This window comes from Poecilia latipinna, unplaced genomic scaffold, assembly GCF_001443285.1.
Source record: "Poecilia latipinna isolate Pla-1442-1.1 unplaced genomic scaffold, P_latipinna-1.0 Scaffold1194, whole genome shotgun sequence".
Classification (NCBI taxonomy): Eukaryota; Metazoa; Chordata; class Actinopteri; order Cyprinodontiformes; family Poeciliidae; genus Poecilia; species Poecilia latipinna.
In genome coordinates, this window is record NW_015113810.1 from 116837 (window position 1) to 136822 (window position 19986).

The 19986-nt window shown below is 38.3% G+C and overlaps 2 protein-coding genes across 2 annotated transcripts in view; both read right to left on the reverse strand.

Annotated features, from left to right (window-relative positions):
* The window catches only part of LOC106960550 (amyloid beta (A4) precursor protein-binding, family B, member 1 (Fe65)), a 17318-nt gene extending 12200 nt beyond the window's left edge, over positions 1-5118 (reverse strand). The window contains 5 exon segments of the mRNA XM_015053690.1: positions 292-351; positions 436-641; positions 1413-2038; positions 4866-5052; positions 5055-5118. Of these exon segments, the coding sequence (XP_014909176.1) occupies positions 292-351; positions 436-641; positions 1413-2038; positions 4866-5052; positions 5055-5103 (1128 nt within the window). The 5' untranslated portion in view covers positions 5104-5118.
* Positions 5119-5753: 635 nt separating this feature from the next.
* On the reverse strand, positions 5754-19884 carry LOC106960551 (integrin-linked protein kinase). The gene is made up of 13 exons (XM_015053691.1): positions 19752-19884; positions 17772-18016; positions 11764-11929; positions 10822-10917; positions 10646-10742; positions 10451-10534; positions 10128-10213; positions 9912-10021; positions 9626-9753; positions 8682-8803; positions 7874-7973; positions 7239-7369; positions 5754-7151 (listed from the first exon to the last, which is right to left on the reverse strand). Exons 2-13 carry the CDS (start codon positions 17858-17860, stop codon positions 7002-7004), a joined length of 1359 nt encoding a protein of 452 aa, XP_014909177.1. The 5' UTR covers positions 17861-18016; positions 19752-19884; the 3' UTR covers positions 5754-7001.
* Positions 19885-19986: the final 102 nt, after the last annotated feature.

A 19986-nucleotide genomic window follows, 5' to 3' on the forward strand; every position in this document is an offset into this window, starting at 1 on the left:
TCTTTTTTTTTGAAATCAAACAGAAAAAAAAAACGGGGGGAAACCAGGTTTTGAAAAAAAAAAAAAAAAAAAAAAAAAAAAAAAAAAAAAAAAAAAAATTGCAACTCTTGGAAAAAAAGGTGCCACAAAATGAGTCATTTTAGTCATCAGCAATCCCAAAAAATATTGCAACATCCTGGAGGGACTGAACTCCACATCTGCTCCCACAGCAATGAAAAAGTGAAAACACATAAGATGCTGTTTCTCTAGGAAATAAAGCAGTTCAGAGTAGTGGGAATGACATTATCTAACCTTCCACAGTTCCCCTTCATCACCACCATCATCTGTGCTGGAAAGCTGAGCCCAGGTTTCCTAGAGAACAGAGTTTTTTCTATGAAATGTCTGATTCCGTTTCTGAGCCACCTGTCGCTAAGCCAGGTGTTCAGCTGCCCTCACCTCCGGCTCCTCGCAGGGCGTGGTCTCCAGAGACATGGTGGAGGACATCATGGAGTCGCCGACCTTCCCCAGAGGTGACGGAGGCTCCCACTGGGTGGTGCCTGTGGGAATATGCCAGTAATACGTGCCTGAGGTGTCGCGCACTCTCATCCACCCAGAAGGCAGGTCTGTGTCCGTCTCAAACGCGCTGGAGTCCCAGAAAGATTCTACGGTTAAAAAAATACAAATATAAATATGTATACAAAAAAAAAAAAGAGGGAGTGAAGAAGGCTCAGAATCAACAGGAAAATATTAAAATCTTTCAACAAATTTTTGAATAAATGTGACAAGAAAAATAACAAAAAAGTTATTAATGTGACGTGTTGGAATTCTTTATCGGGAAAATCCAGACGCAGGAAATCTGCCTGTAAATAATTATTCTGAACTTCTTAAAGGTGTCAGTGAACCACTTCACAGTCCCACCACTCAGCATAGCACCAACTACACATCCATCTTCTCTCCAGAAGTTGCAGTAAATGCACCACAAAAGCAGCTGCTATCAGCCGTCTTGTGATTTTGTGACGATACTGTATGCTCTTGTTTGAAATCGATCCACTATTGCGTCTGTGAACGGTGCGCTGATGTGGGATGGTTATATTCTGCTTCTGTGCATCTGGCTCACTTTGGAAAAACCATTCATAGGCAAGTCTGATTGCAGTTTGGTTCAGTTAGTAGCATAAGAGAAAAAAAAAATCACATTTCAGCAAAAGCAAAAAAAAAAAAAAGAAAGACCTGCTGTGTGAACATAGCCTTGGTGTTCCTTGCAGAAATGCTTTGTGACACCAACACATATAGATGTTTTCAGATGCTTCTGTTTGGATTTATCTGTGTTTTACACTCTTTAAGGGGAGAAGAAAAGCTACAGAGTGAGGCAAACACTTAGTAATATAAATATTAGCAGAGAGAAAAATACATGACTCAGCAATGCTTCGGATTACCTCTGTTCCCATTTGGAGAATTGTCAGAGTTGTCCTGAGACAGCGAAGGCCAGCTGGGGTCTTCGTCACTCGGGGTGCCGTTCATGTTGGAGAAGAGGAGGCAGGCGTTTCTCCCCACACTGCCTTCCCTGTGAGACTCAACGTTACTCCGCTCTGCGGGTTTCTCTCCTCCGCCGCCGTCCGAAGCCTCCTCCTGCCCCTTGCAGTTGTTGTCTTTCTCCTTGTCATCCTCCTCCCGCTCCTTCTCCTCTTCGGACCCCAGCGCGTGGATGAGCAGCGGCTCGTTGAGGATGTTCTTGGACTCCTCCTGGCTGAGGCCAGGCGTCATGGCCGCTTTGGGGGACTTGGTCTGCTCCTCGTTTCCCTGCTGCTCTTCCTGAGTGGTGTTCTGCAGAGGGAAGTCGTCCTTGTTGCCATTCTGGTTGATGTTGCAGTTGTGGTCCTGGTCCTGCTGGTTCTCGGTAACTTTGCGCAGCTGGTTCTGGCCCTCTTTGACCCGCTTGGCGTTGTTGCAGTGGCTGCCTTCGTTCAGCTTATTCTTCAGCTCTTCGTCCTGCTTTTGTTTGTTTACGACGTACGAGCCGTCGTCGTCGTGACCGCCCATGGTGGCTTCCCTCCCAAATGGTCTGTGAGGAAACGACGCAGAGATTTCATTTACTGACAGACATCAGGGTTTGCTCTGCAGCGAATTGATGGTGGCGCGCCACAACGGCAAAATAAAAGCAGCCACTCCTTCAGAATTAAGTTTTTTTTTTTTTTTTTCGTACATGCTAAAACAATGTAAACCATATGAGATGTATATACAGCTCTGGAGAAAACGAAGAGCCCACTGTACTGAACTCCAATGAAACCTCCTTGTTATTCCACCAAATATTGACTTTTGAACTCTTCCTGAGTTTAATCATTAGTTTTGTTGTTTCTAAATGAATATGAACTTGTTTTCTTTGCAATATTTGAGGTCTGAAAGCACTATGTCTTTTTCATGATTTTGACCTTTTCTCAGTTTTTGCAAATAAATACATTTTTGCTTGAAATTTTGGAGACATGGTGTCAGTAGCTCATAGAATAAAAGAACAATGTTCATTTTACTCTTAACACAGATCAATAAAAAGAAAAATCTGAGAAACTGATCATTTTGTGGTGGTCTCTTAATTTTTTCCAGAGCCGTATACAGCCTATATTTGCGCACTTATACTAACCATAACTAGATCATGAGAATCTCTTGGATTAAGAAAATGTTTTAGCTACAGTTTTCCCTCCACGCTGATGGTTTTTTTATTTTAAAGCTGTTATGAGGCACGGTGGCGAAACCTTACAAGTTGCTCAATAGGTGACTAAAGAGTGAGTTGGTTTGTTGATGCCACCCACCTTTCCTAGCCATGAAAGACTGAGGAGCTAAAGCCTTTCCTTTGCCTACATCCCCCAGAATGCTGTGTGGTTCTGGATTGGAGGTCAGTGAAATTATTTAACACTGTCAGACATTATCTATTGGTATTGATCATGTGTCTATCACCATATATATTATTCTTGATTTATTGTCCAGCCCTATGTTAGCTAAGCTTATTATTGAAGACTGTAAAAACTACAATGAATTATTTTATTTCTGACACATGAAAAATTATTCATATCTTTGCAGTTGTACTTAAACATTGCACTGAACAGCAATTTTTCTTATTCACTGAATTTGTTTACGTGTGCAGACAGTTTACAGATCTATGGGCATAGACTGTGACACATATAATAGATCTAATATCAAATCTACAGTGAGCTTGTTTATGAAGCTGTTTTCTTATTCAGAGATTAACGTTAAGGCTGTAAAGCTGCTGGTAAGAGATGCAACGACGACTACAGACACACAGAGGTTTGTGCTCCATGATCTGTGTACCATCACAGTTTCTCACACAGCTAATCCTCCCCACATCAGAGTAAAAACAAAACAGCAGAGACTATTTGGTTTAGGTCATCTGACTGGTACCACACAATGGAAAAATAAGTAAACTGAGGGCCAAACATTAAGAAACAAAAGGACGGTCTGTTATCTATCAAATATATTTTTCACATTGTTTCACTTTATGTAACTAGTACAGCTGTGCTATTAATTGTCAATAAGAAAGTTAGTCTTTGAAAATATTTTATGCAGATCTGTCTTTAGATGTATTTTTTAAAAAAGCTAAGTAATTCTGTATTATTGTCTTTCAAATGTTCATCTTTATTTAAAACACACATATATATACACACACACACACTATATATATATATTTAATGTGGGTTTTTTTTGTTTTGTTTTTTGTTTTAGCTCTAGTGGCCTTTATTACAAAGTGCTAGACAGGAAACCAGGTAATAAGAGAGAGGCCGGGAATCAAACCTGCTGTAGCAGTAGAGGACTAAGGCCTCATTATGTGGCTTGTGCTTAACCCCTGCGCCACCAATATGTTTAGTTCTTGTCCATTTCTGAATACCTTTAATTTAAACTGGAGGATGAACCTGGTTCACGGATAATTGGTGTGTAAAATATTTCTAATGCTATGCTTAAAATATTGCATGGTTATTGCTCCACCTCCACTTTCTCTTATTGCTTATCTCATGCCTAGAATGTAATTCTGAGAAATAGAAGAAAACTCCCACTTCTCACTTCATGTACAGAACAATCTTAATATTTGTGTCCTGGAAAGCCACAAATGTCAATATTGAAAGAGGTGTCGTTAATATTACTGTTTACTTTTGTTCACTTTTAAGAAATATGAAGTTTGTTATATTCAATTTATGTCTCCAAAAATTCCATAGTCTTTTTTAAACTTGTTCTTCTAACATTTATAAAATCTCCTGATTAACTTTTGAATAAACGACAAGAGTTTTACAAACATAAACTAATTCATTTGAACATTGCTAACACCCAACTTATTAAAGTGCACTCGGAAAACAGGCCTTACGGTCTTCATCAGTCCTGATAAAGGATATTTTATATAACCGTGTTGTGATTAAGTACGAATCCTGTCACAGACTCTGTTAGAATAGTAAAACTGGGAGCATCTCAATTTTTGCTTTGAAGTCTGTGTCTTGTTGATATACTAGGGGTTGGCGTTGACTGTGCTTACTTTCACTGCTGGCGTAGCTAGTCAAATCACAAACGTACTTCAGCAGTCTCACCTTCCATTTGCTAACACGACCTCTTATGGAAGATAATACGACCGAAATGGTCAGTGACAATCCACGAACATCATTTTACATTCAATCTTTATGTCCCGAATGCTATATTTAGAATATATTCATGCTACTCCGATGCAAGCAACTCAGCTGGAAGTAACGGGCATCATCCGCCACCATCGCCGTTTTCTTTGCTAGGCTAATGCTAGCTTCCCATTTAGCTAGCTGGCTAACGTTTGCAGAAATACGCTATTAAATGGCTGCGGCTGAACTCATTTATCAAACCCGGTTTTAAGAATGCCAACTTACCGACTCCACCAAACCCTCCTGTTATCGCAATGTGGCAAACCGTGCGAGTTAACTACATATTTCCATCGGTCGTGATGGCTCGCTCGGATTCTGGGTGTTTTCAGCCTGTGGGCACGGCTAGTGATGGAGGACAAACCTGCGTCACGGATAATCGTCACGGCCCGAGCCCACTGCCGCCCCTCGAAAAGGAGGGGACTTTAGGGAAAAGGCGACGCTGCTGTACGCTGCTTTTGGACATGACATCCGCTGAATCTGTTCTCAGTGTGATAAAGCTGCCATGGATAGTTTTCAGGAAAACATGAACATCGGACACATACAGCACGGAAGGGAGAAATATAAATTTTGTCAGAATGTTTTAAAGTTATCAAATATATTGTAAACACCCAGGTTTTGTTATTTCTTCAGGTGTTTTTCTTGTTCTTCAAATTTTCCCCATTTCTATTAAAAATCTATTTCCATCAGTCCGCCCATTCGAGTGTCTTCTTGTTTTGGACTATGTTTTTCACATCTTTTAAACTTTAACTACTGTCCAAACATCAGCCACAAAAACACTGACGTTTTTATTTTTAAATTCTCGGTTATAAAATGGGCAAAAAGGCTGGCAAAATTCAAGCATGGAAAGTGAATATGGAAAAATGTGTTGGAATCCTGTAGATATCTAGGTGTAGTCAAATGCAAGTAAAAAAAATAAACCTCAAGTTGGCTGTATAGTTTATTACACTTTTTACTTCATGTTAGGTAATTATTAAATCTAATTATGGAGCGACTGAAAATTTCCACTCTTCTAAAGTGGTATTGTGAGATGGATTATACATTTCTAGCACACATAATCTGCATTATGTTTTTGTGCTATGTCAGGGTAACCTCAATCATAAATGACACATTCCATTTGTTGATTCAGCTCATTTTTAATATACTTATATATAAATACATACATTTGTTTTACTCGTTCTTTGATTTTGGCTTCAACCACGTGATTCGGCACAAGCAAGCAAGCAGGTAGAGGCTTGGAAACGGTACACGTGAAGGCAACAACCCATGACTTTAGGAAAAACAGAGAAACAGGTAAACACCTAAAAGTCTCAGTTTATGTCTTTCTCACTTTGAAAGACATAAAGTCTGCCCTTTAACGTCCCTGTGGTAGCAATACTTCCTAAAGACAGTCAGAAAAATGCTAGTGTTTTAGACGCCAACAAATGGCGTCACAAACACAGCAAATGTTGGCATTTTAGGAGAGTAAAAATATTTCTGTATTAAAAAAACAACAAAAAAACACTTGAAATAAGCTGTTGGCATGTTGACATTGGCTGACTGCTTTTTGCTTAACTGTTCAGATAAAAATCTGATAAAATTGGGGGATTACATGAATATAATAAAATTTAAACCCAACACAAACAACTGAGTTAAAAGCTGATCTCATAACTTAAAAAATGATCCTGGGATTCATTATTAAACGTCTTTTCCCAGTGTTGGCAAAGAGGTTTGTCTGCTGAGCTTTAAACCATTTGTCGTCAAGAAGCAACACCCGACAGAGGTTGGCAGTGTGGGGCGTTCCTGAACGCCCCACACTGCCAACACTGAAACACAGCCTTTTAGGTTCAACCAGCTGAAATGTTTCAGTACTAACCTCTGATATTTGGCATGCTTGTTCATTGCATATAGTTTCTTGCCACCGTAAAAACAACCGACATTCAACTTCTCCCCCCACAAGATATGTTTTAGGTTAATCTGTTATTTCTTTAATCAGAAGCATTTACAATGGTGATAAAAGAAAGCCTTTAAATCCACCCGTCTGACGGATCCCCATGCTGATCTCCACAGGTTATTTTGTGACGAGGAAAAGATTGGACTCGATCCGCATGATTACAGTTTAGAAGATGCAGACATGCGAGGCAAACACAGTAACACAACAATTATTACACTGAAAAAAAAATACAAAAGAAGGGATTGCTGCTCCAGTCATCTCAAAACGCAGAGGGCTACAGTGGAGAGGAGTGTAGCGGTAAGAGTTTAAGGCAATACTGGTAAGCACCAAAACACCGTTTCTAGACTCAGAGTCTCATCCGGTTTTAAGGTTATCCAGGGACTGAAACTGTTTGACAAAGGAGAGCGGTAGCAGTTTTTTTTTTTTTTTTTTTACTTGTCCTGCATTTTTTCCAAAATTGGCACAATCATGTCAAATTTGGGCCTTTTAGCCGGGTCTTCGTTCATGCAGATTTTCATGAGTTTGCAAATGTGTGGAGAGATGCCAGGAGGGATGGTGGGCCTCAAACCTTCCAAGGCGATCTGTGGTTTAGCAAAAAATAAAAGGTGTTTATGTTGCATTAACCAATAATAATTTTAAAAAACTGTCGAGTTCTGACTGCTGCTGACCTTCATGCCGATCTCCATGTTGGACAAATCAGCGAATGGAACTTCTCTGGTCACCAGCTCCCACAGCAGGATGGCGAAGCTCCACATGTCAGCAGAACGACGGTTAATCTCTTCGGGCTTCTTCTGCAGGGCTGGCAACCACAAAGAAAACAAAAACAGTAAAAGTTAACTCATTATATTTCATTTACTAATAATGGACATTAAACTGAATCTATTAGGATATACATAAAAGTCAAGAAGGCATTTGAGATTTTTGCATTTGTAAATCAAAATATAACTGTCGTGTTTTCTTAATCTGTAGTTGTGCTTAGTTAATGTTGTATTTTTCAATGTGTAGTTGTGTTTAAAGATTTGCACTTCAGGGCCACCGTAGTTGGCATGATACGAAGCATTTTCATGGCCTGCAGTTAAGAGTTTCCATGTCTGCTGTAAACATGCCCTGCTTGTTGTCACTGTTCTTTAATAGCTTTATGTTTGCAAGTTGCTCATATTTCTCTGTATCTGAACGGGGAAATCAGCTCCAGATGACATTAGGCTCTGAGTCAGAGTGTAGTTTCCTGCGTCCATCGTTTCCCCCTGATCTGGTGTGGTTTCAGCTGTCGGTTTGGATTGGTCTCGTTAGAAGTGATGCCTACCCTCAGGAGCGACCCATGCAGGCGAATACATCCTGCCGGGACACTGGAAGGAGAACTTGACATCGGCCATGCTGATCCTTGCCGTCAAGTCTTCATCTATCTGCAAGAAAAAGGAAGAAAAATAACTGAATATCTCTGATCGGATGCTGTAACAAACAAGAGGCTAAATCTTTGATAGAAAAACATTATTATTACCATTAGGGCTGATGCTTATGATTATTTCAGTCATAGATTATTCTGTGGGATATTCTGTCAATTAATCCGATAGGGAGAAAATAAAATAAAATCGACACATTCTGCAGATTTATGCAGTATTAGACATTTATATGAAAATGCAAATTAACAAATGATTAAATTTTTAAAATAATATTAAATAATAAAATAAATATTTGATTGAGCTTGATCATTTATAGCAAAGGATATACCTGCAGTTAAAAAAAAAAGTTCTAACATCAATACAGTGCATGGCTAGTTTGTTGACTCTATTTCTATTAACCTAACAATAATTAGATAGCAAAAGTTGCTTTAATAGGATTTTTACTGACAGAATTTGAAGCAGGTGAAGCTAAAACTGCTGCTTGAGGAGTTCTGAGTGAACATAATGATGGACAAAAACGGAATTTCATTTTAAATGCAAAATGTTTATATTTTTTGTAAAGTTTTGGAGTACAGACTCTAAAATATGCTATTTGCTGATGTAATAACACACGCAGACCAGTAATTAAGCCAGTCAAAGATTAACTGATTACTAAATTAGTTGATGATTACTTTAATAATCATTAAGGTGAATCATTTCTCCGCTACTCACCATGATACTCTTGCTGTTGAGATGATGACGAGGGATCATGGGCTCCAGTGTGTGTAAGAAGGCCATTCCGGATGCAATGTCCAGAGCAAACTTGACTGCCTGCGTCTGGTCCACCACGAAGCCTGGCAGCAGGAGGAGGAACGACAAATTAAAGTTTTGGACTCTGTCTCTGTCTTTAGTCAAGTAGCAGAATGACAGGAAAACAAAAGGGACGACAACATAATGACAACGAAAACAGATGCAAAACTCCTGCAAATGACTTACAGTGCTTTGCAAAAAGTATCCCTACCACCTAAAACATTTACCTTTTATTTCAGGTTGCAAGAGATTTTATGTGACAGACCAAATACCTCATAATGGTGAAGGATAATTACTGCTTATTATAGTTAGAAACTAGTGATCAGGGCCCAGAATGTGGGTGCATTCGTCAGACACATAAAGGCAGTAACAAAGTCGACCTTCTATCACCTAGAGATCATTTCCAGGATTAAAGGACTAAAGTCACAGCAAGATCAAGAGAAAAATCTATGTGTTTAGCGGCATTGATTAACAGAAAACTACTTTTCAAACAGAAAAGTAGTTCTTCTAAACCACCACTAAAAACACACCTGTTTAAAGTTGCCTTTTGAGTCATAGTAACTGGAATATTGATCAACATATTTGCGTCATGATTTTGATGATAGCATTTGACAAAATGTAATGTTTCATAAAAGGTGACTGTATTGTGTTTTTATGGTATAAAGCACTTTGAACTGCCTTGTTGATAAAAGCTGACATTAATATGGATCTTTTTCCGACTACTTCCAAAAGATGCACAACTTTATACCGCTCTGTCCCTTCAACGTGTGTTCAAGTGAGTGGTTGTAAATAAAGTTCATAGTGGAAATGCGAGCCACTGTAGAGTGACTAAACATATGAAACCCAATCAGAGTGGAAATACTCACTGGTGCCTTCATGGAGGACTTTGTAGAGGGAGCCACAAGGCATCCAGTGTGTAATGATGATGGGGTGAGGGGCGGGAGGAGACGGACATGCTCCCAACATAGGCAGGACGTTTGGGTGGGAAAAAATCCTGGGTGAAGCCAGGGTGGGTCGGGGTGAAGGGAGACAGACATGGGATGAACGGACAAACATTTTCACATCAATATTTCTTCGAAAATGAAAACGGACACATGAGTGAGCACAGAGAAGAAATGACAGAAGTCGAACATTTTTTAACTCAATAGAAACCTGAGTTTGGGATATTCCTCGTTAAAGTCTCTGCTCTTCCTCGGAGTCCAGTCGCGAATTTTTAGCACCTTAACAGCGATTTCGTTACCTTGCCAACGCCCCTGCCACAGCTAGGCACGAGAAACAAACAGAGAGAAACATGTGGGTTTAAATGTCGTTATTGGCGGAGCGAGACGTAAATAAAGCGGGAGTAAAATACACAATGATGTGAAACACCTCTCCAGAATGGTTTTCATTTCTTTTTTCAGTGAGGGAAAGCTGTCTGTGGTCGATCCCCGCCAGCTTGTTTAAAGTACCATTGCCTAAAAACACAAGATGAGGAAAAAAAAATGTTTACAGAAGTGAAAGCAAAGACAAAAAATAATCACTAGAGTTAAAATGAAGGAAGGAAAAAAAAAGCCACAGGGAACTAAAAAAAAAAAAAAAGGAAGATGGAGGCTGAAGTGGAACACGTCTGCCTTCATTCAGCACTTTTGCCAATTTACACGGCGGAGGAAGCTGGTCAGCTAATAATTGGGTTGTGTGTTCTTGGGACTCACGCGGTCGGGTTCGGGTGGTGCCTTTCCAGAACGAGTCCTTGAAGGGTATTTTAGCTAGGCTCTGTCCCATTTTCTCTGCCTTTTCTGGAAGGAGCAGAACCAGAAATGTCAACTTAAACCAAGAAATCTAAAAAAAAAAAAGAAAAAAAAAAAGTATCTTTTTAAAACTTGTGACAATCCAACAAGTGTCATCACCTCTGAGGAGTTCCCGCAGCTCAGGTTTTGCTTTATCCATAGGCATTTCTCCATATTTGTTACAGATGCTCACCAGAGCGCCGCTATTCACAAGATCCTGAGGAAAAAAAAAAAAAATTATGGAAACAACATTTTAAAGAGATTTTTGATTCAGCACCACTAGGGGGAGCACCTACATCAGCCACTTGGTTTTGTCCCCAGAAGCAGGCATAATGCAGTGGCGTGTTGCCGTGCTCGTTGACTGCATTGGTGTCCGCTTTGCACTGGATCAGCTAAAAGAAGAAGAAACAACAGATTATATCTGAAGGCAGGCAACTCAGATCATGTTTGGGCTTTATACAAACATGAACCTGTAGGGTGCCAAGGAAAAGAAAAAGACAGGGAAGGTTGTTTTTTTTTGCCCATGGACACATACCAACAGTATTGAAACAGATCTAATATTAAACTCTTGGGATGCTTAGCAGCTATTTTAAAAGGAGACACCTTCAATGATGCCACTTGTATCATAAACCAAAAAAGATATTCACAAATTATCTGTCTCATATTATATTGTAAGGCCATAGAGAAGTTTTAATAAAAGTTCCTAAACTAAATGTGAAGATTTTTCACTAAAGTGCATTATAATCTGGATTATTTTACCAACTGTGCCACCTTAGCAGTAGTTTACCAGTGTCCTCTAGAACCAGACGAAAACTATGGCCTTATAGTTTGTGTAGATAAAACATGCTTGTTCCATCTACACAATGTGGTAATAAGTTCTTCAACTACACTGCTGTGGTTTCAGCTGTTGATGGATGCGGCACAAGAAGAGACAAGCGCCACTGAATTTATGACTTGTTCAGATTACACCATTTAGGATTTCACAATATCCTGGGTTGAAGGAGCAAGACTTGCTCAGACAGTGCTTCATCTCAGGTTTGTTTTTGAGAAACTCTTGTTAGTCATAATGCTTGTTCAAGCGTCTAGTTTTTACATCAAATTCAGACTTCAGGGTATGACTAATTGTGTTCACTAAGCCTTTTAAATCTTGGTGCTAAAGAGAATTTGACCATTTTCAGAAATGTTTGGCCAGATATGTAATCATAACAGTATCTCTTTGTGTTTACATGAACCCCCACCTTCCCCACGATGTCCCGATGTCCATGACTGGCGGCCAGGTGCAGGGGTGTGTCGTCTCCACGGTTCATGACGTTGATGCGCGCTCCTCTCATGATGAGCATATCCACCACATTTGAGCGTCCTTCCCTGCATGCCCAGTGGAGGGGACTGAAACCATGGTCGTCTCTGCAACGACAGATGGACAAACGGCTGAAATAACTCCACAGAGGGGATAGCTGTTAGTGGTGAACTCCACAAATCTGGTCCTAATGGAAACGTGGGGAAAAAGGGAGCCATTATTGAGCCAAGTGTAAACTGGGTCAATACAAGAGTCAAGAGAGGAGCTCCATCTTGAATGTGCAAACATTTCAGTCTCTTGATGTCTGATATAGGCTGGTATAGACTTAAAAACACACAGCTTTATTTGCATCAAAAAATAAGATAAAAAAAATACATAAGAATACCAAAACAGAGGACAATATTTAAATTTTGCATGAGAAATGTGTATCCTTTTCTTTTCACAACTACGAACTAAAATGTGTGGCTGACATGAAAAAAACACTCAAAACTTGAAGAGCTGTTAGAACTTTACAAGGCATAGTAGTACAGGTTTCACCAACTCAGATTTAAATCATAATGGTCTTAAAAGCTCTTTAAATCTAAGATCTGTATCACAACAGAAATACTGTAAATGAATATTTTTCTTATATTAAGTATGGAAAACTATTGAGGAATATGTGGTAGTCCTTGTGAGATCAACCTAAAAATCTTGTTACATTCTTACTTTAGCTGAAGATGTTCGAGTTCATTTTCATTTTTTCCCTATTTGTCATCATATCTCCATCTTTGGTTTTCTATCCTCATTTGGTTCCATGTTCTACTCTTTCTCAAAACCTTCTCAGCTGTATACATAACATAAACTTAATCAATAGGTTTTTACCACGGTTAAAACCTCAAAACTTCTGAGCAAAATGAACGTAGCATCATGCAGGTTGGCAAGTGAGCCAATAGTGAAAACGAACGGGTGATAAATCTGCACTTACCTATCATAGATGCAAAAAAGCTAGCTAGCTAGCAAGGGTACATGAGCAGCTTGTTAGCACTAGCCTTAACCGCCTCAATCCACAGAATGTAGAGTAGGATATACAAGACTAAGTTGCTCTGCTACAACAAAATTTAAAAGAGCTGTGATTAACGTATTTAAACCAACTTAGATCATTTTCTCATGAATTTAAGACTTGAAGGATTTGCAGACACCCTGACTAAGCTCTAGAACTTGTTTTTTTGGTAAAGCCTTTTGTTGATAGAAATAATACAACATAGAACCTCCACAACTTATGTTATTTTTGTAATTTTTTTCATACTTTATCTCTATAAAAGTATCCCAGCTGATATAAGACAGAAGAAAACATGGATAAGAACTGTGGAACTCATCATTCCTGCTTGTCACACAGAAACAGGCTACAAAGCACCAAGGACAAAGGCCTTGATATGATACAGTGACAAACAGATAAAGACAGAGAGTAGGAGACAGGGTGATTGAGTGTCAATCAGAAAAAGCTACTCTAAATGTTTATAAAGTTATATGTTATCTTAAATGAGACATTTTAAGACCTGATTAGACTTCCTGCATCAGTGATGCTAAAAGCAGCTCAAGCTGCCAAGTGGAAGTTTGTAATTCCTTATTTCCTCTGGTCTCTCTGTCACGTCCTCCTTTCTTATGAAGTCTCCTCCCTACGCTAATCTACCCTCTCTCCCACATCCACTCACTTTTTTTTTTTACTAAAGAGCACAGATCAAAACTTTGACTCTCAGCATACTTTCCTGCTACAGCTTGGGAACCAAAAACACAGCACAATGCTCCTGTTCATAAATGTATGCACATATCTTAAAGCCTTAAGTAGGCAGTCAGCATAATAAAAGGATGTGAGAGCTGTAGGAATGTGAATCTTTCGCCCCCCACCCCAAGCATCAGTTCTAGTTGAATTCAAACATCCTGCAGAGCCGAGCCTCAAGAGACCCACAGAGACCCTCAGTCCCCCAACAGACCGCTATCTGTGCAACCCACTGCAATTACACCAGGTCCACTCAGAGGGCAATTTCCTCTCAGACCAAATGGCCAAATCCAGAAGACTCATTAGATTTTGCTCGTGAAAAATACTCCCCACAGACTGAGGTCTAAGGTTTTATTAGGTTTCTGCCCCACGACCCGGTCTACCAGGGGTCAGGAGGTAGAGTGGTGAAGTTAATGGTTGTGTTTTTCTAAAGCGGTTTGTACAAAACACGTTACACAATGTAATGAGGTCAGGGCCAGGACTTTAATGCGTTAATTTCAATCAATTAATCACACCAATTTTATTGCGTTAAAAGTGTCATTGTTGAGCTCAGATGTCTGTCTATTCAATAATTCAGCAATAAAAAGGGTTTTTGAACTGAAAATGCTGCTTATTTTGTCGATATATTGTTTGATTAAAATGTGATTAATTGAGACTAGTTACAAATCCTACACTACTAGATGGCAGCAATTTAAACTGAGGTTGTTTTGTGGTTCACTGGTGAATAAGTAATAAAAAAAATGGGGCGTAATCCGTATGCACTCTGTCAGTCAGCTGACTGAAAGAACACTGCTACACTTTTTCGTTTGCTTAAAGAAAAGAGATAAAATGGCTCTGGAAATCTTTCCATTCAAAACAAAAAAAAAAGAAGCCAGTCATCTCAAACAAACGAAAGGAGGACCAATCAACAATAATATGAGGGCAATGGCGTTTTAAATCAGTCAAACTGTGACCATTGATTTAGTTAATTGGCTACAAGGCTGTTATAAGGCAACATTACAAATACAAGGAGCAGAAATTGAACACAACTCAAACATTTTCAAAAGATTCAAATCTGCATATAAGCATTTAGAGATGGTTTTTTTATATATATATATAATTTACTTATCAGGTTTTATTTTCTAAAAATATACCTGAAGCTTCTGAAAACAGTGGCATGTTATCTAGAGACTCTAGAAGTGAATAAAAGACTCAGAAGATTAATGGTCGATAAAACTCAGGCTGTCAGTTTTTATTTAAAATATTCCATTAATGTCTTTCCAACATTTGCTCAGTGTTCTCATTTGCAATCACAATGTTTAATAGGGTGGTATAAAAATAACGATTAGATACAGAACAAATCAATTGAACCGGGAACAGAAGGAGACGACTGGCAGTAAATCACCTATCTGGTAACATAAGTGGATTTCTACATGGGGTAAAATGAGAAACTATTGTTATTGTTTGGGTTCTAATATTTTATTGCTGTTTGGTCCTCGCATTTTGAAACAAGAAGTTCAAGAACAGACTGACTTTCACAAAGCTTTCTAAAATCTCACCCAGCCAAAGCAAATATAGACAACAGCTTAGAAAGTTGTGACTTTTATGGTCACATCTAAGTCCAGCTCAGCCCTCGGGTTTCCCATATAGAACGGATTTACCCATAAAGCTGACTTTATCTGCTAAATCCAGAAGCAGTGGAGTGCCAGGGTCTCCCCCGCCTCGGCCCCCGCCGCGTCCTAACTGCAGCCATTTATTTCAGGCATTTCCACCTGCTAACACGGCTCAGCCTGGCAGACTGAAGAGCCAGAGGAAGAGCCCCTGTCTGCACTCTGTCTGTCTCAGCACCGTCACCGCTGCCAGATCGCATGACAGGCCTCAGCTAAAGACAAAAAAAATTCTATCAATATATCAAAAGCCACAATCACTAACAAATATTTTGATATGATCTGATTTTATAATATTTTCGTTGTAAACAGTTTGGCTATGACTTAATCATATTTGTATGTTTTATAACATATGAGAAAAAAAAACAACATATTGAACTGAAATATTTTCTGAAAATAACATTGTTTATTTGCATCAACAATGTAACTAATATTGCATAAAAAAGGTGGAAATGGTTAGATGAAAAATCTGCAGAATGAGGCTTTCTTAAAAATCTGATTGATAGAATAATCAACTAAAATAATCGTTGGTTGCAGCTCCTTACCAAGTTTTGATCCTGCTTAGAATATGTTTAATGACTTTGGTTTAAAACAGCCTTTTTTCTTATCTTAAGACGTGAATGTACAACTAAAGTGGACAGAGTTAATCTAGAAGCATTTTATCATTATATTATCCTATAAAACATACCTGATAGAAAAACAGTCTACAGTTTCCATTTGCTGCTCTTCTGTTTGACAGATTAAACCCAGACACTGCTGGATCGGTCAAAAATGATTTTTTATAATTTTTTCCCCGTCTTCCCTTTTCCGTCATGCTCTTCTGCACTATTTCTGTCACCCAAAGAAAAAGGAACATAAATACCTACAGTCTTCTTGCATTTTTTTTTCTCAATGTTTTTCTCTCCCGACTAAAACCAGACAGATTTACTCTGTCAGTATAGCTGTGCATGTGGCTTGTTACTGCTACCAAAATGTACAGAGGTTTACAAGATGCTGCAACTCTCTACCAAAGTATTCCTAGAATTCAAAGTGATTTTAATGCAATTTCAAAGACGGATAGTGTCCAGTTTTCTGGGAAACCATCTTTGATCTGTGGGAGAGAAATACCGGAACTTTTAAAAAAATGTTCAGGATTTGGCTTCATACACAAACAGAAAAATAGTCTTTTCTCCCAGGCCTGTCAACCACAACAATCTCCTCCAACCCCCCACTGGGAGGAGGAGGAGGAGGAGGTAAACGGTTTCCTCGAGGCCCGTATTTTACTCCTTGTAAGGAGATTCAGCATTCCACGACGACTCTTTGCCTGGGATCTGCATCAGATTAAACACACCGTCATCTTGGAGGAAACACGGTGTTACAGCTACAGTCCGGATGGAACTGCTTACAGTCAGATTTTACTAAAAACGGAAACAGGGATGTCAAAATAAAGTTAAACTTCTGAAAAAGCATAAAATTTGTTTCCTCAAATGAAGAAGGCATAGTGGTCGGAAAAGGGAACTTGACATGTAATTAGCTAATGGGCCAGTCACAAATAGGAAGGCATGTTGACACAGGCTCACTTCAGTCGGACTGCTTTAAAAGAGACAGAAAGGCAAATAACCAGAAAGAAGAAAGAGAGAACACATATATTTTTGCAAAAAATCATCAGGTGAGGTTGCTTTGCTACATTTCCTTTGCTACGAATTATGAAGCCTCCACTAGAAATAGAAACGTTATTACATGTCAGGTTATAGAATGTCTTTGTTTTATTTAGAAAAGATAATAAATTTGTTTATTTGCAACATTTAAATGATTTTTAAGATTTCACATTAAAAATAGGCTTAAATGGTTAAATAAAGACTCTTTAGTATATTCCAATTTTTATATGATTAATCAATTAATCATCAGAATAATTGATGATTTTAATAATAGTTGGTGGATTAAACCAGAAAGAAACATGAGGAACAATAGAGTTCATACTGAGCACATTTAAATAATTAATACTTGATAAAGGAAAGAACATATCCATATTACAGTTTCTTTAATTTCTTTCATTTAGTTTTTATTTTTCTAAAGATATGAATGATTATCATGACCAAGAATTGTTTCCTGTATTCTGCTGAACCCATCAATGTGAATTCAGCTCAACTCTCTATATATAAATGCTTTCTGTAAAACGGCTTGCTTCCTGTCTAAAACCAAGCTTGTGAGTTATTTTGGTGTGTTTGAGCATAAACACGGAGCAGTAAGGAAATGAGTTGAGTTTAAGGCCAGAGTCTCCGTTGGGACTGGAAAGGCGGGCTGCGAGCCAGCATCACAGATCCACCTCAAGAATGTGGAAAACTCTGAAAGCTTCTTTCAGATTCTGATCTAGATTACATACATCTGTTGTGACATGACTCATCCAAAAAACGAAAAGAAAAAAAAGATATTTAGACCATTAGCATCTAATTTAATGTTAGAAATATTCTGCATATTTAATCTAAGCAATAAATTGTAGAAAAAGTTAAGAATCTTAAGTGAATTTGATATATTTCATTTTTAGTGTTTCATTTTATACTAACTCACCCCTGATTGAGGTCGTTCTCTGTGTTGTCCAGCCACAAGCGAACTGCTACTGCGTTGCCTTCCCGGCACTGTGTAAAGATATCATCCATTCTGCTTGGTGGACTCTTCTTCTTCTTCTGCTTCCTTTCAGGTAGAAAAACTGAGATTACAAAGCTAGGCGACCTGAGGAGTTCAGGCGAGTGCCGGCAAGCATTAGTCCCTCATCTGGGACTCTTTCAGAAATGGTGGGCAGCACTAAGGGAACTCTAGAAAAAGAGAGACAAGAAGGGTAAAAGTGATTTGGTGAATTCTGTGTGTAGCGTTTCATTTTGATGCACTTAACTTCAAAATTGTAAAAGAAAGAAAACACGAATGCAGAGTAATATTAACCAGCTTTTTTTGGTACAGAGCAATGTTTAACCATCCATTCATGTTACAATACAGGAGTGTAACGATTCGTCGACATAGCTGACAACAAAAAATGTCAACAGAAATTTTTATTTGTGACATAAATGCATTAGAAATATGTGAATGAGTTAATATCTAAACACACCAATAAAAATTGGTATTCATTATCTCTGTTTGCGTCGTAGTTTCAGTGAATTTTGCAGAGACATGGTGTGCCACTTTACAAAGGTATTTTCAAAAATCTAAATTACCAGACTACTCAAACCGGATTGTTTGAGTAGTTTGAGTAGATTGTTCTCCTTTTAAAACAAAATATCACTTATGTGAAGCATTTTCTTTTTTGAAAACCCAAAAAAGAAAAACACACTAAACACACTGTTTAGTGTGAAATAAGTCAATTTGGCTTCAGTCTTTTCGTAGTTTCCATGTTTACCCATTCTAAGGGGACATACAGTTGGACACAAAAAAACTGAAATCACTTGTTTTGTTTGTTTTTTCACAAACAGAAAAAAGGCAAAAGAAGCTTTAAACTGTAGTTTGTCAAACAATCAATTTATTTTAGCCTTAACTTTGACATTTTAGATCACATTTTAGATCATTTAGATCATTTTAGACAGTTGCTAATTTAATTTAGCATAGGACTAAGAAGAAGAAAAAAAAACTTTGCTGTTGCTTTTAGTAGAATAACACTACAGTTGTTTCTTTTAAGATGGACACCCATACATGAATAAAAACACACACAAAAACAGGTTGAAGTCAATAAAAATCCATATAGAGGCACTTCTCTATGTAGAGCTGGTTGGAACTACGGCAGCACGTATTGGACATTAAGGTGAACACATGTATGCCGATTTCTCGTGTTGTTTTCAGTGAAAGCTGTAAAAGTGAATACATTTCTAAACATTAAGGGTACTATCAGAAAACCAAGGTGAAGGAACTTTTTCTGTCTTAACTTTTAAATTATTCTTGTGATTATAGTAAAAAAAAAATATGTAGGAGTAGAAATACAAATAGAAAGTTTGGACAGCGTTACAATCAAGTAGGAAGTGACCACTGATACGGATGAAAATGTTGAATCATTTTAATCACGGAGTAATAATGTAACAGGTAACAAGCTATGTTTAGCTGCTGTGTTAATACAAACCCTCCTGACAGGTAATGCTAATTTATATCGTTTAAAAAGCATTCTAAGACTATCATTTGGGACTGAATTAGTGGGTAAATCTGTAAATAACACTCAAGCAATATGCTGTCACCGTTTTCAACTTAAAATTATCTGCACTAGCCGCTCTGCTATCAAGCTAACACCCATGGGAAAAAGCTAAAGGCTAGTCGGTTGATCTCTGTAAAACACGACGGAACTATTCTATTGCTCCATATTGAACAGAAACAGTGCCACAGCTTTGTTATATAATCAGGAAGCTTGAAAAAAATGAGACGAAAGCAGGTTTTTGCTAGCAAGCTAACCAACTAGTCCGACGCCTTGGGCTGTTTCTCTCTAACGTGACGCTGAATTGACTGATGTCTCAAAAGTCTTTTGAGACTTTTTTATTGCTGAAGTACTTTTAAACTGATATAATAAGATAGACCTACCTGACAATTGCAGCTAATTGGGTTGTAATGCAGTCAGAAAAGAAGTTATTACTAATACAGCCTGTGGTTATCTCTGGGTAAAATGAGATAGGTCCACACCCTCAGCGCCCCCCTAAAACGTTTATTGAACTGACAGAGGGTGTTGTGCCCTCTATGGGCGAAAGAGAGAGTTGCAACAAGTTAAAAATCGCCGCCTCAGGTCGTGTTTATTTTCTTCTGTTTTTCTCTTTGTTGT

Coding starts and splice junctions, on each gene's coding strand:
- LOC106960551 (XM_015053691.1), bottom strand. CDS start 17,860: ATGGATGATATCTTTACACAGTGCCGGGAAGGCAACGCAGTAGCAGTT. Junction 11,930..17,771: donor GAGAACGACCTCAATCAGGG/GTGAGTTAGTAT, acceptor CTGTCGTTGCAG/AGACGACCATGGTTTCAGTC. Junction 10,022..10,127: donor ATGAAAACCATTCTGGAGAG/GTGTTTCACATC, acceptor TCTCGTGCCTAG/CTGTGGCAGGGGCGTTGGCA.